The 18,413-nt window shown below is 41.9% G+C and overlaps 1 protein-coding gene across 3 annotated transcripts in view; it reads right to left on the reverse strand.

The window, feature by feature from the left end:
* Nucleotides 1–18,413, reverse strand: part of c11.1 (maestro heat like repeat family protein c11.1) — a 95,456-nt gene that overhangs the window by 26,688 nt on the left and 50,355 nt on the right. For all 3 annotated transcript variants that reach the window (XM_089580482.1, XM_089580481.1, XM_089580480.1), the window contains 10 exons: nt 16,325–16,444; nt 15,831–15,983; nt 13,918–14,120; nt 9,673–9,910; nt 7,168–7,272; nt 5,850–5,985; nt 5,297–5,406; nt 2,780–2,932; nt 1,221–1,375; nt 599–764 (listed from right to left, as the gene is read on the reverse strand). In XM_089580482.1, coding sequence (XP_089436608.1) covers nt 599–764; nt 1,221–1,375; nt 2,780–2,932; nt 5,297–5,406; nt 5,850–5,985; nt 7,168–7,272; nt 9,673–9,910; nt 13,918–14,120; nt 15,831–15,983; nt 16,325–16,444 — 1,539 coding nt within the window. The remainder of the gene's footprint in view (nt 1–598; nt 765–1,220; nt 1,376–2,779; nt 2,933–5,296; nt 5,407–5,849; nt 5,986–7,167; nt 7,273–9,672; nt 9,911–13,917; nt 14,121–15,830; nt 15,984–16,324; nt 16,445–18,413) is intronic.

Consider the following 18,413-nt stretch of genomic DNA (forward strand, 5'->3'; position numbering starts at 1 on the left):
TAGCACCACCCTCATCCATGGTAGCGGATGTAGAATATCCCACTACACCATAAGAGCCACGTGGAACGTGATCGAATGATGAAGGCAGCAGCTATGCGAGAACCCCTTTATGCTGCTTATACCATCAAGACTAAAATGTACGTCATAATGAGCCCTTACGGCTCTACCCTTGTGTGCACAATAGCTTAACAAGGGCCTCTGTTCTGGCAATCTTGATGCCAGAGATAGCACAAGAAGGTGGCGCTGGTGAACACTCTCAAAGTTACGTTACACGCAACACAAATACACTCAAAAGTGGAAGGCTGAACAGTGGCTGCCATAGCTCGTTGCACAGTAGCCGTCATAGCTCAATTGGTAATCGCATGCACATACAGTGTTTGTTAGTTCAGATCCCACTGGCAGAATGTGGTTGTTTTTTTCTTCTTTCTAATCAATTCAGGTAAAAAATTATTAAGCTACTAATTCCCCACTGATCAAGAAGACAAATAAAAAAAAAGCTCTGCTTTCCTTGGTTAAATTAAAATGAATATCCTTTTATATGAGACAGCATAGAGTCAATGTATGTGTCCCTATGCCTAGCTAACCCAGGAGCACCCACCGCAAGCACATCCCTGGCGGCCACTCTGATGGTGCCTCGTTGGCTTTTGGGGTCTGGTTGAAGTTCAGTGGCGCCCAGGTTGTCCAGCATTTCCAGCAGTTGGTTCACAATGCTTGCACCCATGCTGGCATCCTTCGCCAGTGCTGACCAGCACTCACAGACATGCCTGTGAAGATGGGTTCTCATTGGACCAAACCACCACAAAGGAAGTCCCAGACACAAAGGCAGAGAAAAACTGGTCACGCTCCTTAGGTACTTGCCCAGCCCATGATAAACAGAAAAATGCAAAAACACATGCATGCTCTAGGTCAGTGGCTCTCAAATGAGGGCTTCCGAACGATTTTTTGAGACATTCCTAGGGTCCTTAAAACGTGTGCTTTCAGTGACGCTTTCTACTTTTCCCCACTGAATGATAAGAAAGATGGAGCCCTGCATGTTTATTCAAGTATGTGAATGAAATATGGTATACCTGTTCAGGCACATGTAAGGCATGAAGGCATGAAGGTAAGGTATTAGTTCATTGTTGCAAACTTTTGCCTTACACTCAATGAGACACCATGTGAACGAATGCACTGAGGCACACATTAACCTGTCAAAAGTGTTTAGAAGAAGCAAGACATACTTGTCATAAGGTAGCGGATAGATCAGGAGCTTATGCACCACAAGGCTTGAGTGGTGTCGTGCTAGGGTTCGCACCACTTCAAGGGCCTCGGAATGTGTTTCAGGACAGTGGACATGTGAAAGCTGTTGATGCAGGCTGTCAATCAGGTGGACCACCTGCAATGTCGTCAAGCATACATGGTATTTGTTAGCTAATGTTTTCACATTCGAAATAACAACTTGCCTCCCATCATTTAAAAAATTAAAACCTATGCAGCTCATACAATCATGAGCATACAGTAGACTCCCTTCTGAGATACAGGACAGGGCCTTGTGAACCTTCATTGTGAATAACACACGCTCTACAAACACAGACACAAAGAGGGAACACAGCGCTTGTGAACCTGTTCAACTTGTGAAGCACTGCTATTTTTCATGAAAAGCACTGCATAAAAATTGGATGATTCATCTTGAACAGACATTTTTACATTGTGTTCATGGGAAGCCAAGCTAAAAAAAACTCCCAGACATTCTGCTTATCCAAGTTCTTCTTACTAGGAGTCCAATGTACTTCAGGGCCATTAGAAAATTTGAAGCCAGACAAAGCATAGATATTTTTCTCCTACCAAGATTACCAAATGGAAAGTAAAAGTTGCAATAAAAGCTTGTCAGAGTAGTACAGCTGGTGGCATATGTATAATACAAGAATGGTACAGATCCGAACAAGTAATTTGAACTGCTCGGTCACTGTCCTCCCTCTCAGACCCTCCATCCTTTCCTTTAAGCCACAGCTGAGGTTATTTACCAAGTGAGTCAGTTGTCACACCTTGCATTTACTCACAACCTCTTTCTTCTCCGAACTACCCACCTACCTGCGAATACAGAGCACAAACCTGGGATGTCTAAAAAAAATTTGTGAACTGTGTCGTTTAACATCCTAGAACAACAAATGGGCTATGAGGGATGCTGTGGTGGAGGGACCTGGATTAATTTAGACCCCCTGGGGTTCTTTAACATGCACTGACATCACACAGCAAACAAGCGGTTTTGTATTTTGCTTCCATCGAAATATGGCCAAAATGGTAAGGATCAAACCAGCAACCTTGGGAGCAGCAGCCGAACATCAAAGTCACTGAGACATCAAAGACACTGACCCACTGTATGGAAAAGGATATTGCATCACCTGATGAGAAAACAATTAAAAATTCATGTCAAAACATGTCAGCAACAAATTGCGTGGAACCTAGAAAGCCCATTAACTCCACATTCCTTAAGCTCAGTCTTTCATAAGTTATGAATGATCTGTAGCACCCATGGCAGGCACAGCCAGTTCATTTTTTATTTTTGTTTACTCATTACATCATGTCATTATTTTTCCAATACATACCCATGCTTTCTTGAATAAAAGTCTGGAAGTGATACAGTGCATGTCCTGCGTCTTTTCCTCTAGTTTTCTGTTGCTGCCTGCATTGATTTCCTTATGCTTTAATGCCTCTTTGAAACTTTATGCAGTGGCAGTGCATAAATCCTGTTCTACACTTGCAAGTTTTAATTGTTCACTACATGAGACATAACACCTACTTCAGATCGCATCTCGGCCCCACGCAACTGCAGTAAGCCAGACAGCACACTAGCTGCACCACATGAGCTGCTTGTCACAGGATCTTTGAGACCCTGAAGAAGTGTGTTGGCCAGCGACAGCAGTTGGATGGCAGGCACTTTCTTGGCCAAAGTCTGCACATAAAACATGGCAACAACACAAAATAAGGCTGGTAACCTAAAAAAAAAAAGCTGAAAAATAACATTTCCATGTCACCAAGATCAGCCAGCATACTGTGTATTTGTAATATCATATACAGTTAAGAGCTTTTTGTTTATCCTTCTGCACTAGAAATTACTATCCAATCTGCAACTTAACCGCAACCACTTTTAGTATCCCCCCTCCCAGACACTAGACAGAAAAATCTTCCACCTTAGCCATAAAAAGCTGTGACCTCTGTGTAAATAGAGTTGAACCTTGTTATAACAAAGTCGAAGGAGCCTTGCAATGTCTTCATATAACAAAGTCGAAGGGGCCTTGCAATGTCTTCCTTATAGCTGCTACTTTGTTTAATAGTACACGTCCTTAGTTGCAACTATTGCGTGCCAGCGGGGTTACCTGCCACTTTGTATCATAAGTACAGCAAAGCTGGCATTTAGAATGTCGTCAATGTGAGTTGATGATAGTGAATTTTTATGGCGCAAGGGCATATGCGACCAAACAGCACCATGGCACAAGATATTGTCATTTGCTCAAGGTGGGGTCGAAGACCCATGCGAGTTGCAGCAGCTTTTAACATGCACACCAAAGACCCACCACATGGCCGAATATATGTACGCCAACCGAATATATCCACTTTGCCAACAAGCACCCATGTCTTCGGCAGCCCAATTAGACTTCAGTGCCTAGAAAACGATTCTTAGAGGGAAAATGTCATAGAGGACAAGGAGAGACCTTTTCAGGTTATACAGCTTTGTTTTCTTGGTGCTGAAGCCAATACGAACTGGTTAAAAAGAGGGCACACAGCAGCAATTTCGTCGCGAATACCTGTTTTGTTTGGATTCACTGCACAGCTCATGAGCACACAGACCGTAAAATTTCTCTGCATGACAGGAATGTTTTGTGGAGAATGCATATGCCAGAATGAAGGCTTTGAAGATGGCTGCCTTCTCGTCAACGCAGACTGTCTTATGTTGTCGCTTTCTGCAGCTTGGCCATGTGAAACCAGCAGTACCTTGGTACAATCAAGCATACCAAGCACACAATCAAATGGTTTTAACCATGTGACCATGCCATGAAATGGAATCTAAACAGCACATGGAACCAGGGAAGCAGAGCAGGCTCACAGTGGGCCATGTGCAATGAGGAGGTTGGAGCATGGGAGAACTGCAATTTTACTCACCGGATCAGTACGGAAGTGTTAGTCCTGTTACAAATTAACATGCAGAGCATGAAATGCCCAGTGACATTTATTGGAGGTTCATTGTATACCAATGCAGGTAAACTTTACTCATAAAAACCCAATATCAAATACAGCGGCTTCTATGGGAACTTAAAAGAGGAATTGCTATTCCTTTGTTATATCCATTATTTCACAATAAACTGTTTCGGTATAGCAAGGTTCAACTGTAGTCAATGCTCAGTTCATCAACAAATGTTGTCTACACATGCTAGACAGCAGGCACAGTGGCCTGAAACATACAAGCTGCGGCAGATGTTTACTTATGAAGCAGAGCATGCGCAACAGTACATGTATATAATGACCACAGATGAAAACTGAATGAAGCAGATTCTTTTCCGAGTTTACTATCATCTTACGCTGGACCAAGCAATCACACGTACCACCACTTTTTTTTCTCTCTACCCCTTTTCAACCCTCCATCCATTCTCTCATGAACCTGTCCCAGTCAGGGTAGACAGTTATGTCCTTTCTTTCCTCTTAACCTCTTCCTCTTGTCTTACCACAAACCATTTACCGTTAGAAAACACCCCATTCTGGCTGCCACCACCATCATACTGAGTGTAACAGCACAGTTACCTACATTACATACTTTTACACCAGATATAAGGCAGGGGTTTTCAATTTTTTTAAAGCCTTTAGGAACTCAGCAACTTTTGAAATCTGCTAGGGGATGTAGGACGCGTCTTTTTCCCTGCCTTTCTGTCTAACAAGCATGTAAAAAAAAAGAGCACGCAGACGCACGGCCCCTTAAAAAAATAACCAAAATCGATTAATAATGATTGGCTATCCAATAAAACACTCTTCTCCAAGCAAGTAAACTGTGGTCAGCCCCAAAATAAAATGGGTAAAGAAAAGAGGGGCTTCAAGCATGCATAGATTTGGGCGCTCGGGGAACCCAAAATGCACTCCAAGGAACTCATGGGTTCCATGAAACCCAGTTTGAGAACCCCTGATATAATGCATAAATGCTTCACATGAAGTCCTGTGAATTTCTGACACAAAAGAAGCACCATCTAAATTATACCGGCTTTTAATATGAAAAGCCACTTCCGAAAGATACTCCCTCAATTCCTCCCAAGAGCTTCAAAGCATATACCTTTGCCAGCTCCCGTGAAATGACGTGGAAAGATTCAAGGTCTGACTTTTGAATGCATGCCTGGAGATCATCGACTCCATGCATATCTGTGTCCTCCTTTGATGACAGGCCTGTGTGCACATGCAAAGTACAATGAGGACTGCTGTCAATCACACCTAATGAAAACAACTAAAGTACTTTATAAACTGTCTTCAGAAAATACAACATGTGTGTACTATTTTGCCAATATTTTAACAAGTATACATAACCTCTGTCAGTTACCAATGGGTTTTCAATCACATCTGGGATGTAATGATATTTATGTATTTCATTACACATTTATGAATGTCAGCTAAAGTAAACTGCCTATCACCAGTCTCTCCAACTATGGCAGAAGTTTTTGTACATTGAAATTACATTCATTTGTCAGTGAAAAATAGCATTAGCATAATGGGTAAACCCTGCTCAGTTACCATGGCTGCAGCTAACGAAGAAAGCCTCATCGCATGGCATACGGTGATGCTAAAAAGTTATCAAAATATGAACGTTCACAAAGTGTTAAAAGCCTACGTACTTTGACTCTTGTTGTTGATCTCAAGGGACAGGTGAATACAGGTCAGAGCCGTATTGCGAATGGAGATGCTTGAGTCAGTGCAACGAGGAACAAGAGCGCCGAGAATAAAGCCAAAACAACTGAAGATCCGAAACACCTGGACAATGAAACAGAAAATGAGCTCAAGGCAGGAACATCATACATGCAAAGAAACAGCTCCAAAGATAGCCCACTCAAGTTCTACTTTATTAACTGAACAGAATTTCTGCAGATTCTGATAAGTTATATCCTCATCTTTTCCCCCAACAACTTGACTGAAAATAAATTCCAAAAAAATATTCAAATAAGTTCCTAGGTTAAGAATTCTAGCCTAAAAAAGTTACCAGACAATTACCCCTGCAGTAATGCGAATTTCGGCAACAGTAGGGGTGGTGAAAAATGATGATTAACTCTGGGTAAGTGTGTGGAATGTCTGCTGTATTTACGCTGCCTCACTGCGTGCGTCACTGCATGCCAACAGTATTTTGCCAGGTCTTGGAGAAGCCGAGTGCAGCAACTAGTCATGGGGTGGGGTGTAAGAGGGTAGGTGTGCATCATGCAATGAGGTGGGGTCTAGGTGGTATGGAGGTGCGCTGTCCGTGTTGGAGTAGCCAGGTGCAGTAAGCAGTTAGGGGGTGGGTTAGCTGTTTCTTTGGAGCTGCAGTATTGAGAGCGCTGCAGTAGCCAGGTGCAGTGAACAGTCATGGGCTGGGAGGGAAGGTGGAGGTTGGGGAAGCAGGGTTGTGTTGCAGGGGTGTGGCATTGACAGTGTTGCAGTAGCCAGATACAGTAAGCAGTCACGGGGCAAAAGGTAGTGATTAGGGGTGGAGGGGTGTTGGGCTGTGTGGCCTCTGCTGATGACAACACTGTGAAAGGTAACAGGCACTGCAAATATGTACATGTTTAACTCTTTTGCTACCGTGAGAAAATGACCCGACTTTGAGTGTTTTAAAATAATTATTTCTTCAAGGAGTGCCAAATGCATTGCACATTGTAATGCATCCAACTGCAGCTTACTGGTTTTATTTCCAAATGAAAAAAAAACGCCATAGTTGTGTGTGCAATACTTTTAGGAAATTTATTGGTTAAGTATGCTGGTAACACACACAAAAAAAATACAAGCGAAATAAAAATTAGCCTTTACACTAAGCCACAAGATGATTACAAAAAAAATGAAATACATAAAAAAATATGCATGTTCTTAGCCACCATTCTTGCCATTTTCAGCTGCATACATAATAACACTGCACTTTCTGTGGCCTTTAAAGTTCTAAACTCCCTCTCTGTATCGCAGGCTCACCCCAGTCTCAATGTGACTGCTGTACAGCATCATGAGCTCCCAGATGGAATTCAAACAGCGCTCTCTCTCAAACTCCTGCTTAGAAGTCAGCCAAGGAACCAGCACCTGTAAAAGTTAGTTTTGAATTATTATATCAGCCAGATACTACTGCAACAAAGGCACACACAACAGCCACAAATTATTACCTGTCTAAAGCTGTAAGACAAATAATACTAAAAAAAAAAGGGCTGCAATTGCTAATAAATATAAAAGCCAACGACAACCAAAGTAACAACTTACTACAAAAAGACAAAATGCTGCCAAAGTCCAGTGCTGATCATTGTTAAATTGTTACAGCATTCACTGGCTTATCACAGAGGTTTAAAGTATGGCCAAACAAAGATGCAAGAACAAAGCGCACTATAAATCATCAAGAACATAACTCATGACCCGTGTTGTCTGGCAGCCGTAGCAGCATTTCACTGACTGGTTTTCTTCAGAGGTCACAAGAGAGTTCAAACGGGACAGAAGTAACGCCCTGTTCATGTGGTAGCTAAAGCTGCTATTCATCACTGCTTTTGCAAGCCGTCCTGCCTGCCTTGTATCCTGCTTGCACTGCAGATGAAATTGGCACTCTTCATTTGTTACGTGCATCCTCTTGTTACATATAACCTATCAACTTTCATGCAATCACAGCTTGCATCATTCCAGGGTTTGAATAGTAGACTGCCTTGAACTGCACACTACAGTTCCATTAATCAGTCTTGGCATGCTTATGCATGAGGCTTTCCGCCTCCACCTGTGCCCAGCCAGAGTGTTGGCCTCAGTGCATTTGCTCGTTTATTATTGACTGGCAAGACGACCTCCCTACACATGACTAAGGCCCCTAATTTTTTGCGAAGAAAAATTTTAAATTCCATGAAGTGAAAGCAAAGAATCTGCAATATTCCATGGGAAGCCTCCTGCCAGTTAACACAGGCAGACTTTTGCGCAGCAATGGCCGCTGTGCTGGTGTTTCTTCCTTCGCTGCTTCATGTTTCGTGCTACACAGTTATATGCCTGTTCACCCTTTCTTTCTATCTTTCCTACTCCTCATGGCTCTTTCACTGCCTCCACTTCATTATCAACTTCCTGCGCTGCATTCTTTCCATGTTTGCAGCAACTCTTTCTCGCTAGTGCATGCTGCACGCTGCGTGCATCACCTCAACCCAAGGTAGTCAAGAAGTCACCTTTCCCTCATAGCTCACCAGTCTAGTGGGTGCGCTTGCTGTTGGTGCACACACGCACGCACATTACACACGCACGCACACATGTACGCACACACACACACACACACATATATATATAAAGCCATATCCTTAGAATGGTTCATAATACGATGTGCTTTCTGAAGCAGGTGACTTAAGGAAAAACTTCCCATTAAATTCATGCAAATACATAATACTGCTTTCAAAAGGTGCAAATATCATGACTCTTCCCAAACAACTGTGTGAACACGTGCTGTCAAAGCCGCAGTGCTTGACACACTAGCTTCCTTGAGCGGATATGGGAGCAAGCATGTCAAAGCATCCGAAAAACTTCATCTGTTGCCAGGTTATACCCTTCAAGAGAATTCACACGGTTAAATTAATCAATTACAATCATTCTATCATTCAGATGTCCACAAACACAATATCATCAAAAAAAGAGAATGTGGCTGCTAACATACAATTTCGCGAAAAACTGCTAAAACATGCAATTTTTTGCGCAACTACAGAATTACGGGAAACTAGGGGCCTAGCGCATGACCTTGAAGCACTCCTCTTTGGCTGATGCTGCAATGCTCAACGTGGCAAACAGTACCGCCATCACCCTCCTACTGGTGCTTTCAACTGGTCTTCACAGATTTACTTTCATCTAAACCCCAAATTCTGATGTCTGCTGTCCCAAACACACTACCTCTCTCTCCTGCTGTGTCGCTCAGCTATAAAGTACAGAACACCTACATGACCGGGGCACTCCCACAAATGCTACTGCCATTCATACAGCCACCCAGTAATTATCACGGTAAAACCATATCAAAGTGTAGTTTCACTGTCTCCTTAACTTTTTGCAGCTGTATACTCTATCCAACACATAGTGAAGCAACCACTGGAATGGAGCACAAACATGCTCCATTAATTAAAGAAGAACAGTTGAAAATATTAAGAACAAATTCAAATCGGTGTTAAAATACAACAAACAAACAAAGATGCAGACAACTATTTGCAGTTTGACTAACAAAAGCCACCAGAACTGACTCTGGAATATAAGCATTTCATTTTCCATGAAAATGTACATGAAAGAATTACGAGAAGAGAGGAATTACCTTGCGTTCAGTTTCATAAAGATATATGCCTACAATTACAGCACGAAAATGTCTTTATATAAATATAAAAAGCATTTTGAAGAATCACCGCTATAAACTTTGAAGCACAGATACTCGAGTATTATGCGCTATTGTGATTTTTAATTTTCTTAATAACCCTGCAGTCTCAAATTACTCACATTGATGATAAGATGAAGATTATCTGGGGAGCGATCCTTGGACAGCAGTTCTGCCAGGAACTGGTCCAGTGCACTAAGGCAGCTAGCCACCAACTCTGTGTGGTTGTGTGGCTGATCACCACCAGCTCCGTCATCAACTGCAACAGGAGGGCTCCGCACTGGCAGAGGGTAGACACGTGACACAGCCATGGTCACAAGGGCCGATACCTCACTCGGTGGCAGAGGCGGGTCCAACTTGCTGGTATCGATGGCAGTCAAGAAGCAACATTTGGGCTTGCAAACTAATGGGCGCATATGTAATTTACAGTAGCCAGCGCTACAATTACCCAAGCAAAGCAGCAGGTGTAAGGCTAAGCAACTGGCTTTGAAAAGCACGGCATATGTGTCTGTCAATGCAGTGCATATGCAGCTGCCGAAAAAATCATGCAGCTTATTTCTTCACAAGTGCATGTGCCCCCTTCGCCATGCAAGTTTTCCTTTCTGCAAATGCCTAGACTGAAGTCTTCCTGCTGTACGCTGCAGAAGCAACCTGCAAAGTCTTGTTAGCAATGTTCAACAGCACGAGTTTAAGCAAGCACTTACACATGAAGGCTGTTGTGCAACCTTTTGCTCTTATCGAGATGCTACTTGGTATCAACTCTTATAGCCTTGCCTAACATCCCAACTGAAATAAATTTTATTACCAAGTAGCATCTTGATAACAACATCACCAAGTAGCATCTTGATAATAGCAAAAGGCTATTATCAGGATGCTGCATGGTAATAAATTTATTTCATTTGGGAAGTTAGGCAAGGCTAAAAGAGTTGACAAGCCTCTTGACTATCAAGCATTCATCCTGCTAGAGCATGGCCAACTATTCCCAATAAGAATGCAAGGTTTTATAAAGTTATTTCCAAATTTCCTGACAGTCTGCCTGCACATAAGCAATTACGTGCTTATTTGACTCTCTTTATAGGCATAAAATACAAGTATACAGACAGCTAAAATAAGAGCACACACAACCTGCTCCAGTAAAATCTCGTTCAGGTGTACCTTGTGGGACCATGAGAAACTATGCACAAAGCAGCAGTATGTCCTAACCGAAAATAGCTTGCACATTTCCACTTGCCTGATAAAGGATGAGACCTGAAGTAAGGCACACGCGGAAGCTTTTATTCACTTTGGACGATGGGAATCAATTGTTTTTTGACTGCGGCCTAGGCAGCCTCACAGCTACTAGCCCAGTGAACATGCAACATTTGCAAACATCTTTGAACATCTAGAAAATCTCGAGCTTGTCGAGACGGCTGCAAGGTTTATTTTCTCAATGCCTTACACATGTTTAAGTAAAAAAGTAGAGAAGAGAATTTCTCAAGACCTTTAACATCTAGGTTGTGACAAAATGTTTCCATAGCATCAGTTATTAGCCATCTGCAAGTACTGCTGCATCACCTACCATTTCGTTGGTTTTAGAAAATGTCGTCATACCTTCGTTGAACATGCTCATATTATTCGCCAAAACACGGATGTGCATGCAGATGACGTAGGAGGGAATCATTCTGCAACAGCACCCTGCAACGTTAAAGTATTGCTTAGTTAACTAAAGCTAGTATTGATAAAAGACGTCGTTCAGAGTTGCCCAGTGTCTGCACCATGTGTTCTCACATACAGACTGTAATAGCGGCGGGTCTCTCTTTCTACGGCAGCACGAACATCCCTTGCGCTGCAATGGTGTAAATCTGCTAATGGCACCATCATGTATCCCTTTAGACCAAAAATTTTAGGATATTCGTTCATGTACTTGCCTGCAAGAAGATATGTTTACAAGCAGACATCTTCGTGACATATATTCTGAGACATGGCACCATATTTGTCAAAGGAACTAAGTAAGGCTACGTCTGTGGTTTTTGGCAGTAAAGAGGTAATCACAGTCTTCAAATAACAGCACGCAGCAGGCATGCTAGTGGAATTGTATTGCATACAGTAGGAATAAATACTGACAAACTTCTTTCAGATAGTTATGCTGATTACTTACGCACAACTAGCAACAACTAGCACATGTGACTGTATATAAGCATGGGGTTACCTGCTTGAAATGCACACTTGAGAGTATCACTCGCAGAGCTGTATGTGCAGGCACAGATAGTGTAGCTCAGGCGTATTTCATTGTACTTGCTCTTAGTTTCAAATACATATTCATACATGGACGCTTTCCTTCCTCGCTTCCTTCCCTCCCAGAGAATGAGACAGTTGCTGCACATTAATAGGAACCTGCATACTGTTATAGGCTATCGTAAATGCTGTAGCATCTCACGCATGAATAATAAAATGTTCGCATACTTTTTAAAACTACACTGAAACTAGAATTAAATGCCTTTCAAATGTCTTGAAATCATTTTGCAAGATATCTGATATCCCTAACTTGGAGAAGAATAGCAGAAGACATGTAGTGGAGATATTACTCTGTCTCGTACCCCTTAATCTGCCATGCATTAGCGGTGCTACAGGAGAGCTACAAGATATACTATACTATATTATGTCTTTGTTAGACAAAAACAAGAGGTTCTTCTGATTTTTGCTGAGATGGTTTCAAGACATCTACCGAAGTTCATGTATTTTGACGAAAACATCTTGAATATCTTTCTGAGGCATATTTCAGATGTCAAAAAGATGTTCTTGTGTTCAGTGGGTAGAATGGCTGCACTAAAGCGTAAGGCATGCGGAACACGGCTCTCTCTTGTTCCACACACTGCTGCTAGTGAAAGGCCCTTCTCATGCACCACTACAGATTTTTCTTCCGACACTTGATAGTTCGTATGCCAGGCTTCACCTTGACGGTCAACACTCGGAGCTTCATCCCAGCCAGAGATGTGCTGGGGAGTGATGACACATGGAAGCACAGTATATACTCGTGAACTGTTGTATGTGTTTCTTTCTGTGTCCTGTCTAAGTTGTTGCGTAATTCACTTATATACTATGCAGAACCAACTAGCCCGACAACACGCTCTTCTGAAATGGAAGCACATACTGCAACGCAGGAAACGTGCAACCCATGACAACACCAATATCGTGACAAAGCAATGAGATGGTTCCGAATCGCAGCTGTGCAGTGATGCCAGTCAGCCAGCAGCATGGCAGTGGAGGCTGTGGCACATGGAGGACAATGAAACTTTACTGCTGCTAGCTTGAACTGTGTAGAAGCTGATTCACGTGGCAATAAGTGATAGCTATGATGGTAGGCACATGCACATGGCTCAGACCTAGAGCACTCGGACGCTGAAGCCTGTAAACAGGGTGGTGGCAGTCAGCAGGGGGCATACGATGATGCCCCAGCCACCAGAAATGGGAGGAGAGAGATTGTGCTGCAAGGTTGCAAGGGTGCTCTCTCTCCAGGCATGTCAGCAGCTGTCAGCATGCTTGCCGTATCAGTATGGACCGTATCAGTATGGTATCAGGCGTATCGCCATGATCTGCACGTTAGCAGCACAGGTGAAACTACCTTGCGATGCGCAGCATAGTTCGTGGATGCTTAAAGGGACACTGAGGACACAGAGAAGTTGGCCTGTATGGACAGGGTACCACATTCTAATCACAAAGGGACCACTCTCACCGAAAACGAAGAGAAGACGAAAAAATGAAATACATGTGTCGGCATCAGTGGTAGATTTCGCAAGAAAAATGTGTGTCGGCCCCTATTTTTGGCGGTGGATCCCAAAGGTTACTCTACACCACCATTCACTTCAAAAAGGTGGCAACCCTTTTCGTAAGGATGTCACGAGTTTGAATTGACTGGCAGGAAGACTTCCGAATCCAATTTTCTCGCTGTTAAATACGTCTTTTGCTGCCAGGCAAATGTCACCATTGCCAGAATGAACCAGAGAATTAATTTTTTGCAGGGAACAACAACTGGATGGAATTATCCTCAGTGTCCCTTTAATGAGATACTCCCTTCATCCTTGTACGTGACGATAAGTATGTGCTAACCAAGATGTTCACGACAAGACATTACACCGCAAGCATGCACCAAATGCATAAGGTTTAATGGAAGCTTAATCCGGGGTTTTATGCAACTGTCTTAAGCGGAACTACTGCTTAAGTGAGCACACAGTACAAAAAGATTACTGTACCTTTAGCCTATCGTAAACGTGGCGGTGATAACAAGCATAGTCCTAGTCCATGCCCTCTGCTCATTGATGATATGTGCAAGCATCCACAATAAACAGAGCTGGTCAGATTTCATGCATCAACAGCCAAACAGCGGATACACTAGGCTTGCCAGAGCCATCAGAACAAGGGCTCTCGTCGTTGATGTGACCAGGGCTGGGTTCTCGGCCTTGAGAAGCAGCTGCATCTCAGCAACCAGCTCCCCTCGTGAGTAGAACACATACTGCTCCTGAAGTCTGTCTGGATGCACAGCCTCTGCTATCATCTTCACAGTGCGGAGCATTGCATGCCGCACTGAAGGGTCCTGCAGAGAGATCAGCCACAATGCTTTTCATGCTCTCAAGCTCCAAAATGCACAAGCCAACAAATTCAAGGCTCTGAAAATATGCACACAAATCAATTTTGGTACAAATGACACACTGAACAAGCATGGCAGGCAACAAGAAAAGTGAACAGAGGGAGACAGGATGCATAATAAAAAAAAATTATATAGAACAATAAGATAGTAGCTGACTGTGACTAAAATGCACTATTAAACCAAAATAATAAAAAAAAAACAAGAAAAGGCACCACCTTAGCTTAAACAGCACTGACAGCCTAGCCATTTTGCATGTGCACTACTTAAGAATCGGAACAGATATGCCAGAAAACATCAGTTTTAAAACTTTTCAGAGGCAGTAAAACAGCTTCAGAGAGGAGAATGAACGACAGAAATGTGACGGTATCCACCAAAGTCAGCTATTTCTATTAACTCTTTCATTACCACACCACTATGCAACGATCACTGGTGATCGATCGACCGACTCGAAGTATAAATTTAGTGCTACTGAGGCTGCTACAGACTACACTTTCGTCTCCTGCAGTTTTTACTTTTCCCAAAGGCAGCAATTTCTTAAATGCCCATGAAGCTGAGGTTCAGGCGTATGTGCTCGCAACATGGTGTCAGCCTCGGGCACAGCGTATGCTCGGAAAAATCCTGCTTCACACGATTCTGCTGAATCTGCAGCAGATTTTTTCAATGAATAAGGCAGCAGTTGCCCTGTAATGGTGTTGCATCGTCAGATTTTAATTCCGATGATGAAAGTGTGCAACCTCAGGACAGAACGTCAGCAGTTGTCCACCCTTAGGCTTCATTTTGTGCTCGTTCCTGGATCCAGTTTACGCATTGTACTGATGTCATGAATGATATTTCTGTTATCTGCAGTGTTTCGACATCATATGGGCAACGTTTGCTTCCACAAGCCCAAAGAAGAATTGAGTTCTGGCCCATTAGAAATCCGTGCATCGACCTAGGATTGACGCTTGGTAGTAGCCTGAAGTGGTCGGGAAAGACGTCCATTTTATAAGTATTTTATTGCCTTTCTAGTTTTTATGCAAGTAAATCATCACAAATATTATGTGGGATATACTTTTTGTGTTTCTGCAATTTTTTTTTACTTCTTCAAATGCATTCAGAGTTAAAAGTTATGTTGAAAAATATACTTATAAAAACATAGTTTGGTATATCACATTTCACTTTAAAAATTGTTTGCTTGGATGAAAACTATATATCAAGAACACGTTGAAAACAGCGTTTTTTTCCTCGTAGTGTCAGAAGTATTTTTCTGGCACAAAAAGCTTTGGGGTTACAATTTCAAACTTTCAGCGGTTAGTACCTAGGCAAATTTGAAACATTTTGCACATTCCAGAATTTTTAAGATTTTTTTTTTCTTCAAGAGATGTTGCTTCCTCAATCATGATTGTTGCTTAATTTTTTACATTTTTGTATTTGGCAAGCTTTTTGCGATATTCGCACAGAGTATTTGTGCTGAAATAAATGGCTTCAGAAAGCACATTCTATTAATTTCCATCACTTTCATCCACTCTGCGCTTTTTACACCTCAGAGAAAAATTCTGCCTGAGACCTATCAATAAACAGTCACATTTCCCATGAAAAGGAAAGAGTTAAAAGGCTGACCAGTCATCTTAACATATCCAGCAAACAGCTTTCAGGAAACGTGCAGTTCTGTCATACCTTTGATGCTTGGTAGAACTTTGCGGCACTTCTCAAGATGGGTGTCTCAATCCTGGTAGTCAAGATTGAAGCGGGCGCTCGCAAAGAAACATGGCCATAGCTCAGGACAACAGTTGCCAGAAGCTTCTCATGGTAGTTGTCACCAGCGATATCCTGTGACAACGGTTAATGTCACAAGGTGAAGCAACTTTTCTTGTTCAGGAAAAATAGTATAAAACAATATTAACAAACAATTCATGGCAATAAAACTGGCCCTGAAAGTGATGAGAGCAGTGCTTTGGCATCTAGTACTTTATATTAATATACCAATAACTTCCATTCGATTTAAAAGCCTACCACATGATCCACTCATAAAATTAATTATCCCCTTAAATTTGGCACATGGTATTCAAAGCTGTACACACACTATGAGAGGCACAGCCCCTTCAATAATATGTGATATAAACCACTATGAGCAATAAAAACACGATGCCAAAGGCTTCCTTCCTCCTTACCTTAAGAAAGCTAAGAAACCCAGAGTTCTTCCGAAGGTCATCCTTTGCTACTTGCTCCAGTTTTACGACCACTGCATCTAAGTGGGATGCTGCACACATGCCTACTGCTAGAGCACACCCCTAAAAACAAAAAAAAAGCATTAAGCAAAGCAGATGACAGAAGTTAGAATGCAATCACTAACACTAACATACCTATCTTCAGAAACATAAAATAACTCATTCCTACCAGTAATACAATATCAATGACAGCAAAAATTAAACGACAATGACATGTGAAAGTTGTACTCTATTACTAAAAGCTCAAAAGCACCAACCAGCCCTGCTTTGCTTTTCTTGGGTTACAACATTCCCAATACGTGATAATCTAGCTGTCAGGCAAAAGTTTCTCCTGATCTATATTCCATGTTGCATTGTTACAATCATCATTATCAACCTAGTTACATCGACTGCAGGATAAACACCTCTCCCACTGATCTCTAATTAACCTAGTCCTGCACCAGCTGTGGCCATCCTATTCCCACACACATTTCAATTTCATATGCCCACCAAATAATAGCAATGTACCAATTGATTTCCTTTATTTATTTGGTTATCAGAACCTGTATTTCGTTCAGCACATGCCTTTGTATGACTGTGTATGTCTTTTTTTTTTTTGTGCTGCAAAGACAACTAGCTCGTAGGCCAATGAAAATGTATGGAAACAGCTTTTTTGACAGCCTTTTCATTATAAATTGATACATAGCAAACAAAGCATTATTTTCTCTTCAAAAGTTTACGTAATAAAAGTGCCAACCAAGCTACTTTGAATTTTTTTTTCCCAATAAGAACTTATTGTCAAGCTAATTAGGTAGCCTTATACTATGCCAGCTATAATGTTGAATGCACATCTGCTGACTTTACTCAGTGCAGCAAGAGCATCACAGTTTGGTAGCAATGTACAGGGATCAGTGTACACACTGACTAATATATATTTTTGGAGTCAACTTATGCATGGCAATATATGCTTTGTGCTTAAAAGAACAACTAGAGCATGAAAAAGATTGCTTAGGGCCTTGAGCTTGTCTACACTGCGTGTTTGCTGTAACCAAGTGGTGTGTATGCAGGCATTCATATGCAGAGCCATTGCCCTAGTACATACTATGATGGTTGTGCTTATTTTGTCCATTTGCAATTACAAAGCATTCATTATAAATAGAGTTTTTACAAGTGGGCTCGACTGCAATGCCATTTTTTTTTCCCTTGACAACACACCTTACATGGTGGTCTACAGCTGTAGAGCTGCTCTCAATAACATAACTTCTTATCTGTCATATGTCAGTTTTCCTATCATAATCCGACAATCACAAAATTTTGCCCCCTAAAGCTGGGAAACCCAAGATAAAATGGTCTGAACCATAAGTTATTACAAATCTCATTTTTCAGCTATGCTTTTCGTTGACTGCTACAGGCTATCCAAAAATCTAGCAAAGGATGTAACACATATCTCAGCCACAATTAAAAAAAAAAATTAAGGCACAGACAACAAGACACTAGGAGCCCATTTTACTTGCACACACCATGACATGCACCTGACACACACACACTATGAGGAGGAATTGAAGCTGGCTGAAGAGCACCACAGCTGTTTGGCTCTGATGCCAAAAGCTGGCTTTTATTAACCACTGAGGTTTTCAAGACGATGTTATAACAATCGAAGATAGTGCTCATCACCTTCATTATAGTCTGACTATGCAATACGCTACTTGCATGTCAAAAGACAATGTGCCAAAAGCCAATACACTTGAGCCCGGATATATCGAACCCAGATATTTCGAATTAATGGCTGCAATTTTGTGATACTCTTTGAGTTCAATACTGTATTTACTCGCATAATTTGCGTACCCCCAACTTTTAAAGTTTGAAAAAAAAAAAAAACTTCTACTCGTATATTTTGTGCTCCCTGCTGTGCAAGCACATCAGCATGCACGCGGGTGTGCGCACGGAAGGCTAGGGAAGAGCAGCATGGCTGCAAAAAGTGAGCAAGTGGCATCAAAAAAAAGTCGGTAATTTGTTTGTAAATTGCTTCCGGTAAGAGAACTTCAATTGCACA

This window comes from Amblyomma mixtum, chromosome 3 (assembly GCF_055824585.1).
Source record: "Amblyomma mixtum isolate Tamu chromosome 3, ASM5582458v1, whole genome shotgun sequence".
Lineage (NCBI taxonomy): Eukaryota > Metazoa > Arthropoda > Arachnida > Ixodida > Ixodidae > Amblyomma > Amblyomma mixtum.